Source organism: Mauremys mutica, chromosome 2 (genome assembly GCF_020497125.1).
Source record: "Mauremys mutica isolate MM-2020 ecotype Southern chromosome 2, ASM2049712v1, whole genome shotgun sequence".
NCBI classification, from domain to species: Eukaryota; Metazoa; Chordata; order Testudines; family Geoemydidae; genus Mauremys; species Mauremys mutica.
The window spans coordinates 108,169,562-108,187,813 of record NC_059073.1 but is presented as its reverse complement, the minus strand read 5'-3'; the positions used below and the strand labels follow the sequence as shown (position 1 = coordinate 108,187,813).

The window sequence follows — 18,252 nt, the reverse complement described above, 5'->3', positions numbered from 1 at the left end:
TAAAATTAACATTGTCATCTTTCACCTAATTTATTTAATTTCCAATTTTTCCAATTCCAAACAAAAGCTAAATACAAATTTAAACAGGTAAGCACTAGTTTTACCCAAAGGGAGCAGGCTTATACAGATTTACTCCAGTAAAGTACTCAACCCTTAAGCAAAGCCTTCTTTGTCATCAAAACTATACAGTAGTCTTCCTTATTTCATTGCACAGTCTTAAAATGTTCTGCCAGAACCAACTTTTGACACTCCAAACACTATTTTACAGTGAAGTTCACAACTGCTTTATAACATCTATTTCAAAAACCCTCAATGGGTTTTCCATAAGAAATGTTTTAGAAACCAGTATTTTCCTGCAGTTCGCCAGCAAGTTTACAAGTCTCAACTCTCAAGAAAAAATAATCCTCTACCAAGAACATGGTTTCTGCAGCTACTATTTTACTTTTAGCTGCTTTAACTACTTCAGACTCCAGGTCTGCCTCATAATCTGTATAAATGTATCCAACTCAACAGAATACTTTTTTATACAGTTATACAGCAACTTGGGGAAAGATCCAAAAGAGAAAGTGCCAGTAAACTTAAACATGGCCCAGCAAAATAAAAAAAGGCAAGAAATGCCTACACTGAATGAGATGCTTTTTTCCTTATAAGAATTCTTTCCCCGCATTTATATTTCTATTTTAACAGCCACTTTTCTGTTCATTAGAATGAATCGGATAGTGCTCTCTGATACAATCATTAACAGCAAAGCTATAAGGCTTTTATACCCGTTACATTCACTTCTCACCCTCCAAATACTGATGACTAACATTAGATGTTAGGGGCATGATCAGCACAAATGGGAACACCACCACAAATGATCACCTTGTGCTTTCAGATACATTTGTTTCAGTGTACAACAGTCCTTTCATTTCACATTTTAGTAAGATGCTGACACAATGCAAAAATATGCAGAGCATCCTCTCTTTCACAAAGTCCATGCAGAAAACATTTAAAAAAATTGTAAAGTTCTGATACACAAATGATTAAAAAATAATCCAGGATGATCAAGTTTCACAATGAATAGTGTTCTGAACATGAGTCCATTTTCTTCTAAATTCTGAAAGAATGAAGTGGTGAGGAAAGTGAGAATTCACTGCTGCATTCTGTGATCTTCCCCATTTTGCTGGCCAGTACCCTACTCTGGCATGTAAGGACAGAGGTGATCCTCTATGGTACCAACCGCCCAGTGGGTGAGCTGTTCCTGTGGCAGGTACAGGCAGATGCTGCATAACTTGAAGATTGTAGCTTTGTTTTTTGGAGTCTGGGAAAAGAAAAAAAAGTATTTAGTTTGTTCAAACCTAACGTAGTCAAACAAAAAGTTACATTTGCACAGGTGTAATATTTACCCTTCTCCACTCAAAACAATCCCTAAAAAATAAATATGAGATTCTTATAACCATTCTGTTTCAACCCCTTCTGTGTATGCAGTCAGATCAAAATATTGGACAATGTCAAACTATTTAACATGTTTTTACAACCATGAGTGGAATCTGACAAGTAGCATAGTGTCTTTGTAGGAGGGGCTACCAAATTAGACTTCTTGTGTGAAGATTTAACATTAGCTGTATAACAAGAGATTCTCCAGAATATATTTTCATACAAAAATAAGTTATTCAGCTCTGCATGGGGAAGCTACACAGCCACATCATCTCAGGCTGAGATCTCAGCTCTCAAACTAAATTGAATATAATCTGGTCAGCATGCAGAATAGAGAGGCAGCACTATTCTCTGCTTCAGTACCAAATCAATACCCCAATATTAAGGTACACTGTTTGAGCTCCCCGTGCTCCCCCCCAAAGATTTTAATGGCTATGGGTAGTCAGGATCTGCTGAAGATCACTTGGCATTTTGAGACTAAAGGTGGTAGCTGCAGTGTTTCCTAGCCAGAAAACAGTTTGGATAATTAGAGTTCACCAATTTCCTCCAATAGTTTCAAATAGATACTGTACTTGCCTCCTGTTCTGTCAGTTGCAGTTAACAAGCTACTAAAATAAGATGCAGTTTTCAACCCCAAGATTGCTGAGTTTTGTACAGCTCATTTACACAAAGCTGTTCTAAATTAAGGGGTGGGAGAAGTTGGTGGTAAGGTGGTATAGAGGTAGGCTTCTGCAACCTTTTGGGGTTTGTGGGGCTCATATGGTCATGCATTACGATTCTGGTCCAAAGCATGAAGAGCTTGTCCATAACTACCAGCTTTCTTTAGTTGTTTTAAATTAACCCAAACATTTATAAGTATTTATTTAGGAAACACTGAGGTAAACCCAAGGATTTCAAGGGAATCCTGAAAAAGAAGTTACATTTGGAACAGCCGGGGTTTTACAAGTGAGTTTAGAAAGGTAGCCCTCTTTTGATATTTGAACAAATGAGAATTACAGTTAAGTTAGAAGTCTTTGGATCCTGAATTGGATCCTGCTTGAGGTTATTGCAGAAGCTACCCAATAAGAAAGTACTTGCTATTGTTTGCTAACTTTAAATTTGGATTTTTATGCCATGGTTATGCCAGTTTGATCAGTTTTAAAAAAAAAACTGTTTCAAGCATTAGTCATTTAAATGTAATGCATTTCTAAGTTGATATTGATTTTCAAAGTTCCATGTATGGTTTCTGCTGTAGGGAAAGGGGAACAGTATTAGGGATTTGCAAGTCACCAGTAGCCTCCTGGAACACTGGAAGATTGGGCTGGGATCTCTCCCCCCATACACAAGAAACAGTCCGCTTTCCTCCTCAACTTCACCACTGTGTTGACCAAAGGCAATATTTGGGATGGCAAGGGAAATACCATTAAGAAAGGCAAGAGAGATTTAGTAGTCAAGAAGGCAGTTACAGATCACAGCAATCCTACAACTATTGATGGAGGAAACTGGGATAGGTTATATCACTGTAGAAGCCCTAATTTAAAGGGTTTGCCTTACTGTTTTCTGAGCGGGGCATAGACAAAGCAGTGTTCTAAGCAAAGCTTCTGGTGAGTCAGTGACTAGTTAGATTATTTTCTTACACCAGGTATCTTAAACTTGAAAGGGCCTGGAAAGCTAAAGATGCCAAGAGACGGGTGGGTGGCAAAATTTCAAGGAAGGGAAGAGTTGCATCAAGGAGGGTGTGGTGAGCAAAGGAAGAAAAACTTAGTGAAAACTCCTCTACCGAGATTAGTTGGAAGTGGAGACAAATTAGGTTAGACTACTAGATACACACACCCCTGGAAATTTTACTTCACACAAACTAGAGACTCTTCCAAATCCAGCATCGTAGTCTTATGAAAGAGAAGAGGCAACCTGTATTCGCTGTTTCATGCTAGCTACTGTATATGGAAATCAGACAGTCACTGGCTTCCTCTTCTATTAAGTTTTACATAATGGTTTAAAGCAAGGGATTGGTCTGAAAAGGGGGTCTGCTAAAGGAGGAGCTGAGTGTGCAAAGACTTAAGTTTCCACGAAGTTTGTTGTCCTTGTTTACAGGGCTTTGGAGCAGAGCCCGGAGCTGGAGCAGCTCCGAAGCAGTAGGTTTTTGCCTGGAGTGGAGCCGGAGCACAGCTCCAAAGCCCTACCTGTTTATATAAAGCCCTGACATCTACTCTCACAAGCAGTATGAAAAAACTTGATCTCAAAACAACCTCAATATTCTGTGATGGCAATCATTTGTTAACACTAACTCTTGCTTCTGGGTAAGTTAACATAAATGGCAAAATATAAACAGTGATTAGTTTGATTTAGCAATTTCTTCATCAATCTGTAGCTAACAACTAATTGTGGAAGGTATTTTCCTCCTCCAGCAATAGTAATCCTACTTTTAACTGTTGCTGTTCAAAAAGCATTACCTAACTTTTGGACAAAATTATCAGTTTTAAAACCTGCAAGAATAGGGGCTGTTGCAATGGAAGACAGATTCTGTTCTACATAGATACTAGTGAGCATGATATAAGAACCTGAGAGCCTTCCAGTGCAGCATGACTAACATGTCATATGTTTATTCTCATCATCTCCTCAGGGGGACAAGCATGCGCAGAAATTTTCAAATACATGTGTATACTAGAGAAGACAAGGTCAAAGAACTTCTCCAAGTTCAAGCTACTTAAGGTGGTGAGGTTTGGTCACCACCTTAAGTAGTCCTTAAAGAGCTCATTCCAGTCTTGGGCCAGCTCCAGACAAAGGTCAGTCTCCTAAACAGCCTTTTTTTTTATTATTATTATTGTAGAGAGAGTGTTTCACTGTGCCACAGGAGCAAAGCTGTCAACTGTGGCTCTCACACCACAGCTTTAGTCTATCTTATATGTACACTGAGTCTCTTCAGTAAGGACAAATACAGAGTACTCCACTTAGGAAGGAACAACCAGTTGCACACATACAAAATGGGAAATGACTACCTAGGAAGGAGTACTGTGAAATGGGATCTGAGGTCATTGTGGATCATAAGCTAAATATGTTACATCCCAGAATGATGTTTGATTTATTTATTGGCATTAGCAGGGGTGTAGTAAGCAAGGCAAAAAATAGTTCTTCCGCTCTACTCTGCGCTGATTAGGCCTCAACTGGAGAACTGTGTCAAGTTCTGGGTGTCACAATTCAGGAAAGATGTCAAACTGGAGAAACTGCAGAGAAGAGCAACAAAAATGATTAAAGGTCTAGAAAACGTGACCCATGAGGGAAGATTGAAAAAAAAAAAATGGGTTTGTTTAGTCTGGAGAAGAGAAGACTGATGGGGAACATGATGAGTTTTCAAGTATACTAGAGTTGTTACAAGGCCAAGGAGGAAGAAAAATTGTTCTCCTTAACCTCTGAGGATAGGACAAGAAGCAATGGGTTTAAATTGCAGCAAGGGCGGTTTAGGTTGGACATTAGGTAAAACGTCTTTAAACTGCCTAGAGAGGTTGTGGAATCTCCATAATTGGAGATTTAAGAGCAGGTTAGACAAACACCTGTCAGAGATGGTCTAGATCAGTGGTTCTCAACCTATTTACCACTGTGTGCCGTATATGCAGTTCTGTGTTAGGTGGGCCGCATCCACACAAAATATACTACTTGTATGCCCCAAGGATTTCACATGGGCTGCAGTTATGTGATGACTGGGCCGCACGCAGCCTATGTGTTGAGAACCACTGGTCTAAATAATACTTAGTCCTGCCTTGAGTGCAGGGGAGTGGACTAGAAGACTGAGGTTCTTTCCAGTTCTATGATTCTAGGAGTAAAGGCAATTGAGCGCCTTGAAAACAGATGTTTTGAAAGAGGATGCTATTTAGGATACTATTCCTGTCTGATGGGAGATTTTTTGGTAGTTTGATCTGAGAAACATGGCAGGGCTCCAAATAGGCCTCTGATTGATCATTGGCTTGAGTAGGAGGGATTTCTGACAATGACCATTTATTATGTATAAGAATTAAGTCTTCGACAAGATCTGCAATGTTTAGAAGATGAAAGTGTTATGAAACCTCTGAACTGTTCTTCCAATAATTCTTCATTCCAACTGTAAGTTGTGAGTTGAGTTACTTAATAAAACTACAAAAAGGATTAAGCCAAAATTGCTTTGACTTTCCAAAATATAAGGAATCTGTTTTAGCAGTTATTTCCAATAGATTCCAGAACAAAAAAGTCCTGAATCAATCTTATTTGGCAAGATTGTTTGCTTATATCCAGTTGTTGCATCTTTAAGTCTTCAGAATGGTGGTTTGTAGCACCATTGGTTAATAGCAAGCATACGACAATGGCAATTTTGTTCATGTAAACTTAGATAAATACTTACAACTAGATCACTTATAAACCTTTGGACAATTACTCTCCTTTCATGTGCTTACAAAAGGATAAAGTGTTGTCTCATAAGCTAAGAGCTAATATTCCAGGTCCTTAAAACTATGCTCTGAAAAGTGTGCAGAGGACAAGCTTACCTGCAAGTGCTGTCTGTCAATGAAGAGAAACACTGACTGGTTAGGATTGTTGATAACAATTCCAGTCTTGTCCTTTCGGCTCAGAACATGCAGAAACTGTTTTTCATAGTCACCATGATGAAATTCAAACTTGGCCTGTACAGGAATAAAGGCAGTGTTTACAAACAAAGCTTACCACATTAAATTTCTAACATTCTGTGTTTGATCTAAATAGTGTCAGACTCCTAAAATCCAGAGCTGATCCCTCTCTACTGCTCAATTTTAAGCTTGGGGGCAAGAGACACTATGATCAGTTTTACTGCTACTCATTAGGTTTTTAACAATAGAGAACGTGACCAGAGATGTACATTTCATTCTGCTACTGGACAGAGACATAAGCAGTGCAGAGGCACATGAGCAAGCTGCATTATTATAACAAAGAGGGAAAAAAACCCTCTAGGTTTATTTATTTTGCACACCTGACAGCACTTCCGAGTATTGTCAGTTTTTCCTGTAGTATGGGTATGAAATATTTGGGGGGGGGAGGGGAAAGAGAAGAGAAGAGAGAAAAATATTTGAAAAAGTTGAAGTTCTATTGATAAAAATGACAATGCAACTGAAGGCCAAGTGTGTAGTGCCTAAAAATCTCAGTTTGAAATTGACTTTCAAATTAACTGTGTCCTTGTAAGAATTCCAAATGGATTAAATATCTTGCCCGATGGGTGTTGCTCCTTAACTCTTAGACTTTGTCTGAGCAAACTTGCACCCATTTAGCTATATCAGTTTAAACATGCACATATAGCTAAAGTGGTGCAAGTCTGCTTAGACCAGGCCTAAAGAGATAGACTTTGCAGTGTGTAGCTAGTAAGAGCAGTATGGATAAAAATTACCAATTTCAAGGGCATCAACTTACATCAAGAATGGAAGAACTATTTACAAACGCAAAAGAGACATTAGCATGGCTTTAGAGGCTGTCAGATTAAGAAACATTTTAACAAAAAACAGATTCCTTTTTACACCCTGAACTACTAAAACTGCTTCTTTAGTAGTTACATTCTCAAAACCAGGTTGTTGTTTTTTTTTTGGGGGGGGGGGGGGGAGCATTTACTCAGCTTTGACAAGAAAAATAGTGCTTGCAGTACTTCACTTTCTGGTTCTCATGCACTAGCACTATTTATGCATTTAGGCTGCAATACAACAGAATTATTTAAATGCATTTAAAATTAATTTAAGTTCTAATAAATCCCTAGAAGTTTTATAAAGTAACAAAATCTAAATGGTTTAAAAACAAAGAAAAAAACCACATATCCCAAGTAGTTTTAAAAACCAAACAAACCATGCCAGCACCCCTTTGAAGGTGACTGGCATAGCAAAGGGTCACATATATTGTAGAGCAGACAACTTCTTCCAAGGCTTCTCAATGCTGTTAAAACAATCCTACCCATTAAATTAAGTCCTTGCCCTCTTTGGGGTTTTTTGGTTTGTTGTAGGTGAAAAACTGATAGGGTAGTGACTTGGAGAATTTGACACCAGAGCAACTTTCCCGACCCTCAATTGAGGAAGACGGAGATGTTTGAAACAGAGAAATTTTATAGACATCTGGGAGATGTCAAGAAATATACTCAATAGCTCCCCTTCAACCAAAAGCTGGGAAAGCAGCAACTTGTGATTCTACTCATTGTGAGTGGGCCAGTTAAAAACTGGGTCAAAGTCTTCATGGGGCACATCCCTCACTAGCATGAAATGTGATGGTATTTGTCAAGTCAAATAGAAGCTTAGAGACTTTAGACAATTTACACACTGTTAAGCAGCACTACAGGGCACAAGTACTTTTCTCTGCAGTTCACTTTTAGGGCATGGCTATACTTGCAGACGTAGAGCGCTGGGAGTTAAACCAGCCTTCAAGTGACCGCAGCAGGGAAAATGCTACCGAGTGTTTACACTCTCAGCTGGAAGCGCACTGGCGTGGCCACATTAGCAGATCTTCCAACACCACAAAGACCAGTGCATTGTGGTAGCTATCCCAGCATGCAAGTGGCTGCAACGTGCTTTTCAAATGTGGGGGGTGGGGTGGAGTGTGACAGGGAGTGTCTTGTGTGTATGTGGAGGGAGAGAGAGAGTGGGTTTTTGGGGGCTAAGAGTGTGTCAGAATATGGTCTTGTAAATTCAGACAGCAGCAGACCTCCCTCCCCACCCCCGCCTCTCTCTCTCATAGCAAGCAGCATTCCTTTGTCCTGGAGCAGATAAGCAACCAGCTGTCAGAAACTGAGCTTTGAAAGGACATATCCACATTCCTACAGCAAGTTCAAAACAATGGCAAGAGTGGCCACTTGACTTAAGGAAATTATCGAACATTTCCAGAAGTCAGAGCGCAATAATGCAACACCTTGTTCACACTGGCGCCGTGGTGCTCCAGTGGGGGCGCAGCAAATGTTATTCCACTCACTGAGGTGGAGTACCAGCAGCGCTGTAGCCGCAGAGTCAGAGCACTCTACGTGCCTTGCCAGTGTGGACAGGTAGTGAGCTAGTGCGCCCAGGGCTCCTTTATTGCGCTGTAACTAGCAAGTGTAGCCAAGCCCTTAGTTGCAGATGCATTCAGTTTTAAGAAGATATATTGAGTAGAATTCTTAAAAAAAAACAAAAAAACACAAACTTATTTTTGCAGAAAACTAGTGGCCATCATGTATGCTGCATAGTTAAGTCCTTATCACAGTTTTCCAAATCTAAGAGTATTTAGATTTTATAGGAAAGAATGATATATTTAACTCTACTTTGACTCAAAGCTTGAAGTGAGATCTGTGCAAAATTTGTTCGCCTTTCATTAGGAAACACTAATCTTGCTCTCTGGTGTTTCAAGTGTAGCTGAAATTAAGACAGCTGGCTGCTTAAATAAAAAGTGGAGTTGCAAGCAGTTTCAGGTACTCTGCCTGCTTTCCTTTCCAGCTTGCAGCTTTACAATCAAATTTTCCTTTTGGTTCTCACGCTGCTTATTTATGAAACACAAACAGGGGAAGTGATGCTGACTGTACACTTAAAGTGTTGACAAACAAGTTAGTAAACTCAGGGAATTATGTAGTCCCTCACTCAGACATTGTAGGTGTTAACCATAACAGATACATTAAAAATGTAGACAAAGGTACCATTTCAACCCAGTGTCTAACAGGAACTTCATCTTGTTTTGTTAGAACACCTTCGCATCACCGACGGCAGCACAACACTTGGAATTGCTTATTGCCCATTACGCAATAGCAAGGAGTAGAGAGCATAAAATATTTTCAATATCTGAATGTGATAAGCTAACATGTATAACACATTAACTTCAAGCCAAGAAATGAAAGACTAGCATCTAAACTTTAGTCGCTCTCATCTTCCATTTATCAAACATTAACAACTCCATTTATCAGGAAAGAAGGTTGAACTAATCAAGTTTGGACTGTACTGAAAACAGGGATGTCTAATTCCAGTTTCTGCATCTTCTAACATTCACAAAAGTTGGAATTGCCTCTCTTTCATATTCTAATAGTGGTATTGGCAGACTTTTAGTGTGAGTAACAAAAGAAAGTATGCATTCAATATTTTAGCTGCAACAGAAGTGGCCAATAGTTTATAAATGCTTGAGAATTTATCGCTAGTATCTTGATACCAATTTATTGGTTATGAAAATGAATATACTTTCACAAGCAACATGTACAACACACTCACTATCATTCTAGTTCAAAAGAGAATACTATGCTAAGTAAAGGCCTGATCCTGTATCACTGAAGTCAATAGGAGCTTTACCATGGACTTCAATGAGCACAAGCTCAGGACCAAAGAGGAGTAGTTTGACAATACTTGAACTAAAGATCCTTTCCCATATCCTATGGCAAGCTGAAGCTACTTTCACATTCACCTAGCTATGACGACTTCTCCTGCATTAAGTTTGTAATAGCATGAAATTGGCAGGAGCTCACTACACACTGCTACAAAGAGCCTAAGGAACAAGTTGGCATTTCACAGGAAATATTAAAATCTTAACATTTCAAATAAGTTAATGTGGTTGGTTTTTTTTAAATTTACAAAATACCTGAACAGGCCTATAGGGCTCATCATCAGATCCCTTCCACCGAGAAAACAGGAGACAGACTATCTTCTCAATATCATTCCGAGGCCAAAGAATGAAGTCCATCTCCTGGGTACAGCCAATCACATCCTGCAAGAAGGAGTTGAGTAGTTCACTTGTAAATTACTCTTACAGCACGATCAATGCAAGAGCAGATATAATTCACTTTTACATACAGTAACAATGTTCACAATTCTTAAATTTGTCTCCACATTCTTCCATCCTAACCCACTACTTTATCTGATTTACCTGTTATGTCTAGTTTGAGAAAGCAAATGATTTGGGACAAGAACTGGGAGAAATTTTCTGTGTGCACAAGAGCTAGCATAGAGACCTAGTTGGCTTTTTTACATGCTACTGCAAAGTAAGTGTTACATAACAGTCCCCACTTTTGCAACTTCTAGTCTCAAAGAGGCTTATTATAATTTTTTCATGAATTATCTGAATGTCATTCATCTCAATATTCATTCAAAAATGGAATAAGCATTTAGCCATCCTACAAAAATACTGCTTTTTGAAGATTAATATTTGCCCACTAGAAGAGGGCAAGGCTGGCAGGAAGAAGTACTTTCAAATTTCTAAATATATAATCTGTTCCATTCAAGTACAAATGGAGAGTTTCAATAATTACACAAATACATAAGTATATCTGATTCCAGGATAAGCACACGTGCCACATTTCAGTTCAGCCCCCAACCTGTACCCATAATTCACCATGTACCCAAAGTTCTAGTTCAAGAAAAGATTGGAGGAATGCAGGATTGGGCCCAGGATTGGTAAGAACAGCTCACAATTGTTCAGAATTCAGGCCAAAAACTAGTAAGTTTAATGAATAATTTTACCCTGCGCATAGACTGGTAGCGGGGTGCATGAAGCTGTACTACATCCTTCTGTAGAAGCTCTATGGAACTTTCCAAGGAATAGCTGGAATCCCGCACACCTTTCAGGATATTTTCTTCATAATTATTGGTCATGACTGGTATCACTTCAGACACTTCAAAAAGTGCTGACTTCTTCTTCTAAAAAAAGAAAAAACAGTAGTCACATTAAGGTTCTATACTTTTTCCAAGCAGTTTGTGATTATAACAACATTTCAAAGCCTGCATGTTTTCCCCTCATTGCTAGTGTTGCTTAAGCACTGCATTAGTGGTGTGTCTCGGAGTCATAACTCAGTCTTAATTAAGAAGTTATTCATAAAACTCTTCAAGACAGAGAATAAATCAAAGAGCTCTATTAGATAGATGACTCAGGCCCCAATCCTCACAAAAGCTTTTTTATGCACATGCTTCAAGTTAAACACATGCACAAGCATTGATAGGACTGGAACTTTGTCAAAATTTGACAGCTGTGGTCTTGGCAACAGCTCTAGATACAGATTTCTGCTGGTGAACCAAGTTAATCAAAGGCATTTCACATCTGTAAAGATGTCAATTTCCATCAAATGGAAGTTTAAGCGTCTCTTCCCCGTACTAAAAGAACTCCACTATCAGTAGAAGGGAGGCAGATCCAATTTGGGAACAATTCTAAGGGCTACTCCATACTAGAAACACTAGAGTGTGCGTCTGCAGTCTAAGCCAGACAGAGCTCTCCTGTCAACTTAATTACTCCACCTCCAGGAGGGCCAGGAGCTATGTCTGCAGGAGAAGCTCTCCCACTGATTTAGTGTAACTTAATTCGCTCATGGGTGTGGATTCTTCACACCCCTAAGGGGCACATTATACTGAAGCAAGTGGTAGTGTAGAAAAGCCTTAATTCTAGCAATCACAGACTGTCAACCAGTGAAGAGTTACTTCATTTTCTAAACTCACTTTCACAGCTGATTCTTGCATGGTTTCCACACTGACAGTTACCTATGAACAACTGCATCAGCATCTCCCATTCATGAGAACACTTATAGCAGTAATTCTCAAACTTTTGTACTGGTGACCCCTTTCATATAGCAAGCCTCTGACTGCAACCCCCCCCTTAAATTAAAAAAACACTTTTATATATTGAACACCATTGTAAGTGCTGGATGCAAAGCAGGATTTGGGGTGGAAGCTGACAGCTTGCACCCCTCCCCCCATGTAATAACCTCATGACCCCGAGGGGTCCCAACCTCCCCACCTTTGAGAACCCCTGAGTCATAGGAACAAAAAGCAGTTTTACATTACACATACATCACCTGTAAACAAAGGTTGTTTGCCTGTAGGGCTTTCTTATAACTCACTGAGGCTCTTGACTTCTCTTCTGAACACCTCATTAGAGATATAGCACATATTCAGTCTCCATAATAGACATTATTTTAGCTTCCCCTTTTTTGCATGCTCCAGGCTAGGCTACTCTTTCCTACACCCATTAAGCTTTCAAACACCCTAAGTCTTAGTGTGCAGGTGCAGGACTGACAGCAAGATGGACTCTGGAATGCTCTACTTGGATGTAAGCAAGGTTTCAGAACACCTACACAAATTTGCATGCGTAGGACACTTCCAAAAACCATCTAGGAAGTTTCACTGGTATTATCACTAGTTTTCAAGCAGACAAAGCTGAGACAATGTAATTGCTATCATTGCTTAAACATTTACATTTCTCTTAAATGGAGTGGCATACGCTGCCACCTTATTACTGAGCATGGAATCTTAGCATGATAGTAGCCATGAATAAACTTAGGCTTTGGCTACACTTGCATTTCAAAGCGCTGCCGCGGCAGCGCTTTGAAATGCAAGTGTAATCAAAGCACCAGCGCTGGGAGAAAACTCTCCCAGCGCTGTCCGTACTCCACTTCCCTGTGGGGAATAACGGACAGCGCTGGGAGCGCGGCTCCCAGCGCTGGGGCTTTGACTACACTGGCGCTTTGTAGTGCCGCAATTTGCAGCGCTGCAGAGGGTGTGTTTTCACACCCTGCTGCAGCGCTGCAAATTTGTAAGTGTAGCCAAGCCCTAAGAAGTCATCTTTATTGCCCTATGACATAGAAACTAGAGACTCGCAAGTCCACACTATCACGTTCCCATGCAGATGTTCACAGTAATTTTATTTTGTGCTCCATTGAAAAGGCAGAGAAAGGTGTAACACAGTTTGACCAAAAAAAATCATTTTTCCTCAGTTACTTAGATTTTCACTTCCTTTGTGTCTGGTTTTCATAGATCTGTGATTGCAGCAATTGTCTACGGAATTTGTCCAGGAAGAACAGGGGAGACCTGCATATCCATTATCACCAGACAAACTCTGAATACCATTTGCCAGAAATGGATATCACTCCCACAAAACTGAGGTTAGAGTTAGATTTAGAGCTAGAGGATTGTCAACACCACCTCAGGAGTTCAGGAAAGGAGCTTTCAGAAAGTAACTGCAGACTGAGGCCATGTCTACACTTACAAGCAGCATCGATACAGCTGTGCTGCTGTAAGATCGCTTGTGTAGCCCTGTTATGCTGATGACATAACACCAGCTGAACCAGAGAGAGCATCTCCCACCACACCAACATGAGCACAAACACTTATGCCAGCAAAACTTATGTCACTGGGGTGTGGGTGTGTGTTTTTCCACACCGCTGAGCACCAAAAGTATTGCCAACATAAGTGCTAGTGTAGACATGGCCTAAAAATGTGTCTTAAGTCTGCTCAACTTCTTAGCATCACATTCTGGAATATAGCCTCTTCCCTCATTCCTGGAATAAACACGTACTGCAGTAGTTAAAGTTTTCATCCTAGTTTTAAATTTAAACTAGTTTGACATACTAATGAATTATCCTAGAAATTCAATCTAATTCTAAGTGAACCGAGTTTTACAAACATTAAAGTGAAAAAATAGCTGCCAACAGTTAGACAGAACCCACACTGAAGATACAAATGCAGGTATAGATGAGTTATCCAAGGACAGACAGACATGACAACATCCAGTTCTGTTCACTGCAGCCAAGCAAATAAAAACTTGTTTTCAAGCATGACAGCAGCAGCTTCAGATATCCATGCACATCTGTACCATTTCAAAAGGTGTTTTAAAAGGCAGTCACAACCAACTTCTGTTTTAATCTGATAAAGGTGATAACTTCAGTAGTTGTTGCAGCCAATTCTGTCACAACTGAGCCCGGAGGGGCCCTTTAAATGCCGCCCCAGCCCGGCCACCGAAGCTATGGGCGGGATTTAAAGGGCTCCACCAGGCTTTGGCAGCTAGGCTGGGGCTGGCATTTAAAGGGCCTGGAGCTCCATGGTGGCTGGAGCCTCAGGCCCTTTAGTTCGCCCCAGGGGCTACCAGCCATCTCTGCAGCTGGGAGCCCCCCCGGAGTGATTTAAAGGCCCTGGGACTCCCAGCCACAGCTGGTGCCCCAGGACCTTTAAATCTTGAGGCCACGCCTCCGCACTCCAGCCATACAGCGTAAAGCTGAAATTGTGCATGTTAAATGAGCGTAAGTTGCGACAGACCTGTACTGTACTTTTTAATTCCCTCCCACTCTGGGAAAAGAGGATGCAAGTGTCCCAATGATGAGTTTGCAATCACTATTCACAAACCTGTGCAAGCACATGACAAATGAAAGCCAAAGTCACTTAAAGGAAAACCTTAAGACAAGATGGTGACAAATAGATTTTAAATTTCATTTTTTACCTTGGATCATTTTGCAAAATAACTGTTACCAGTATACAAAGAGTTGAAGTCCTATTGTAACAGACAACACAGAAAAAAAGATTTTAAAATGAAGTTACCTTGTCCTTGAATACAAAGGCAATATACATCTTGAAATCAAACTGGTCAGCTAAAGATTCTTTTTTCTTTCTAAGCTGAGCACGAAGTCTGTTCAGAGCTTGTTTCTTCCGGGAGTTTGGGTCCCCCATTTTGTAACACAAGTGGTACTAAAGCCTTTGGAAACTGTCACTAAACTATGGGCACTTTTTCATAAGACTCAAGTACAACAGAAACAAGTCATTTTATTCCTGCTAATACGACTGAATAGATGAAACGCGAATGTAACCCAAAAAAACGCACCTCAGGTAATATTTTATGAGGCTATCACATTAGGGGGGTCAAGAAACAAAATATGTAATCGTCCAACCATGATTGGACAAGAAGCAATTCTGCAACAGTACCAAGAAAAAACAAAACCTAAAAATTCTGAAGAAAATATGCTTGTGTGAAGAGTTTAACCACACGAATAAGTGGGTGAGAATGAAAAGAAAAAAAAAATCTTATCACGATTTATGTGTACAATAAAAAGCAACTGGCACAAGCCCAATCCATGTGGGGTTAGTTTTGCCTTGCTTAAAAAAAAAAGAAAAAAGAAATATATATATAAAAAACAAATTACAAATTGCGTTTTACCCCTGCCAGATTCATGACTCTGCTGATTATTATTCTCAGATTTCCGCTATTGCTATGTTGCCCCCTTTTTTTTTTTTTGGATTATTACACTTGATGGGGAGCAGAGAAGAGAGTACAGAGGAGGAGGAGTGCACGTCCCGGGAGGTACGAGATTTCCCCGCCAACAACAAAATCAACTACAAACAACACGGTGCTGGTTTGCAGAAGAGCAAAGAGAAAAAACAGCGGAGTCATTTCTAACTTCATCCTGCTCATCATCAGGCACATCATCGCCCTAAGGCTGCCGCTGCCAAGGAGAAGAGGGATCATGATGGCCATAGATGAGGGGTGGGTGTGGGTGAAGGGACAATATTATCTCACCTAGAGACTCAAACACGACTTGATCCCCCGGTCTCGACTCTCCCCACCCCTCAGGGTGAGAGTCCTACATTCCCCAACACCCCAGTGTCTCCCTGGGCTGCTGATCCCCCGGGGATCCTCCTCTCTCTGCCGCTGCTGCTGCGCTCCGCAGGGAGCCCGATTTAGCTGGGGCTAGGCATGGCCGATGCTTTTCACTTCCCCTTGGGGCCTCTCCCTACACAAGACGGCGGCGGGCGGCCTGTGCCAGGGCAGCGAGGCACTGACTCAGTGGCCTGGGGTTCCCCCTCTCACTTCATGGTAGCGACTTTACAGACATGGAGAGGCCGGGGGGGGGGGGGGGTTGCTTTGAAAACAGATTTTTTTGGGGGGGAAGGGGAAAGTGCAAATTTTTACCAATTTCCCCCCGTTTATTTCGAAAATTTGGTGGCAGATTTTTTTGCAAAAAAAAACCCCAAAAAAACAAATATCCTTTGTAGGTTATTTTTGCCTCACTCCAGCCATTTTGTCTAGGGGGTTGGGGCTTTTAAAAGGGTTTTTAACCCAAAATAAAGTCGTCGGACTAGGTTAAAAAAACCACCGATTTTTTCCTCCCCTCTCAGAAAAACACCCCCCAAATCTCCCCCAAGCAGGAGACGGAGGAAACAGGCAGAAACCGAGGCCCGCTCGCTACCCGCAGCCGGCGGGCGCAGGAGGAGCAGTGGAGGCGGCGGCGCTGCTAGCAGCACGGGGAGGAGCCATGTCAAGATAAAGCCACGAAGTCGCCGAGCCCCCCCATCCCTGCTGCACTGCACACGGTGACCGGGCCGCCCGCTCTGCCGCTGCTCAGCCCCAGCGTGGTCCCCATAGTCTCGCTCAGCGCCCCGGTGCCGGGGGAGGGGAAATGGTGGCGGAGGCGGCAGCGGCGGCGGAGGAGGAGGGGGGAGGAGGAGGCCGGGTCCCTGCGCTAGCGGCTCCTACGGAGAAGACCAGGCGATGGCGTCGAGTCCCGGCGGCGGGTGCGTGGGGAAGCCTCGCACCGCCCAGGCGGCCCCGGCGTTTCCTCTCAGGCGGCGGCGGCGAGAGCGGAGGCGCCTCTCAGGCCCGGGAGCGACTGGCAGCCACAGGACGGAGCGAGAACAAACAACTTAAAATGGCAGCGCCTGCCCGAGTCCCAGACCAGACGCCGCCCGGGCCTCACTGCGCAAGCGCGCTCCGCTGGCACGTACCATCTCCCAGCTCTGCGGGGGGTGCGGCGCGAGCCTAAGACCCAGCAGGGAGCCCATAGTAGCGGCCGAGCTAGTGGTGCTTTCGGCAGGGGGGAAGAGCCGGCTTATGCCCCGCGCGTGACAGGGAAAGTGGGGGGGAAAGGGAAGGTTGTGCATCGCTTTACGGTAGCGAACCCGGGTCCCCCCCCGCAGTTCAGCGCAGGTCACGGGGCTCTGGCGACGCACGTGACCCGCAGCCATCGCCGCCGCTTCCCGCTCGGGGACCCGGATGGAGTTGCTCAATCAGCCCCACGCTGCCCCTCCCCCTCGCGTCCCTGTGCAGGGGGGGGGGGGGAAGCGGGGCGTCTCGGTGTCGCCCTATGCCCCGCCCTTGGCTCCGGGCGTCGCCTTCAATCGCAGGGGCGCAGGGGCGGGCTGGCAGCCCCTCCCCCGCCCCACAGGACCGCGCGCGCTGACGGCTGCTGCACGTGGCCCTGCTTGCGGGGAGGCGGCCCCGTGTCGCGGCGCATCGCCCAGGACGGCCCGGCAGCTGAACACGGAGCTAAGGGGCAAACTGCAGCCTCGCAGCCAGTGGCACTGAGATCCCGGTAGCCACGGCCGGGGAGCCACCTAGCACTGGGCTGTGGCTCCAAGAGCGCAGGGTAGCGTGGAGGAAGGGGTTGGCCATAAAGCGCATAGCACTTTTTTGGGTAACTTTTCCATCCCCACCTTCCCTTGTACCCTGAAAGAAACGCACAACATTTAGGATCCCCTGTTACATAATGTACAGTAGATAACCACTAACCACCTGCTAGGGTGACCAGACGTCCTGATAAAATCAGGACTGTCCCGATATTTAGGTGTTTGTTCCACGTCCCGACCGATGTTTGGTCGGGATGCAATTTTTCGTGATATTTGTGGCACTCCATTTTTGTTTTGCTCTGCCGGCGGAGCCCCCCCCCCACTCCCCCATGTGTCCTGATATTTTCTTCCCCTCATCTGGTCACCTTACCACCAGCAAAGGCACTACTGTAAGAATCCAAGACCCAGCCTGGTGCTGTGGTGTTTATTTTGTCTCAATACAACATAATGCTATTGTGCCAGCCCTGAAATGAGTTTTAAGTGCAGCATGAGAGTCGGGACAGTGGGTATGGGACTGGGTAGGCACAGAGAGTGTGGGAGTAACATTTGTCTATATTAAACTCTGTAAGCAACATAACTAAAGTAGAAAGACTTTATGCTAACGGACACGGATCTGTATGTGGCAGCTAAAGGCCAGGACGTGTATTAATGCCCTTGCAAAATCACTGAATCAGAAATAAGCTTTTTAGAGGGCGAACATGGGAGAATGGGAAACCTTTTAACCACGAAATCCAAACAATGTATGGTGGTACTATATTGTCAGCAATTCCTTAGCTACTCA

General features: G+C 42.9%; 1 protein-coding gene across 1 annotated transcript; it reads right to left on the bottom strand.

Moving 5' to 3' along the window:
* On the bottom strand, positions 1–16,800 carry C2H6orf62 (chromosome 2 C6orf62 homolog). Its single transcript, XM_045004317.1, has 5 exons — positions 14,673–16,800; positions 10,836–11,012; positions 9,958–10,083; positions 5,913–6,047; positions 1–1,303 (listed from the first exon to the last, which is right to left on the bottom strand). The coding sequence occupies exons 1-5, from the start codon at positions 14,799–14,801 to the stop codon at positions 1,178–1,180; spliced, it is 693 nt and encodes a 230-aa protein (XP_044860252.1). The 5' UTR covers positions 14,802–16,800; the 3' UTR covers positions 1–1,177.
* Positions 16,801–18,252: the final 1,452 nt, after the last annotated feature.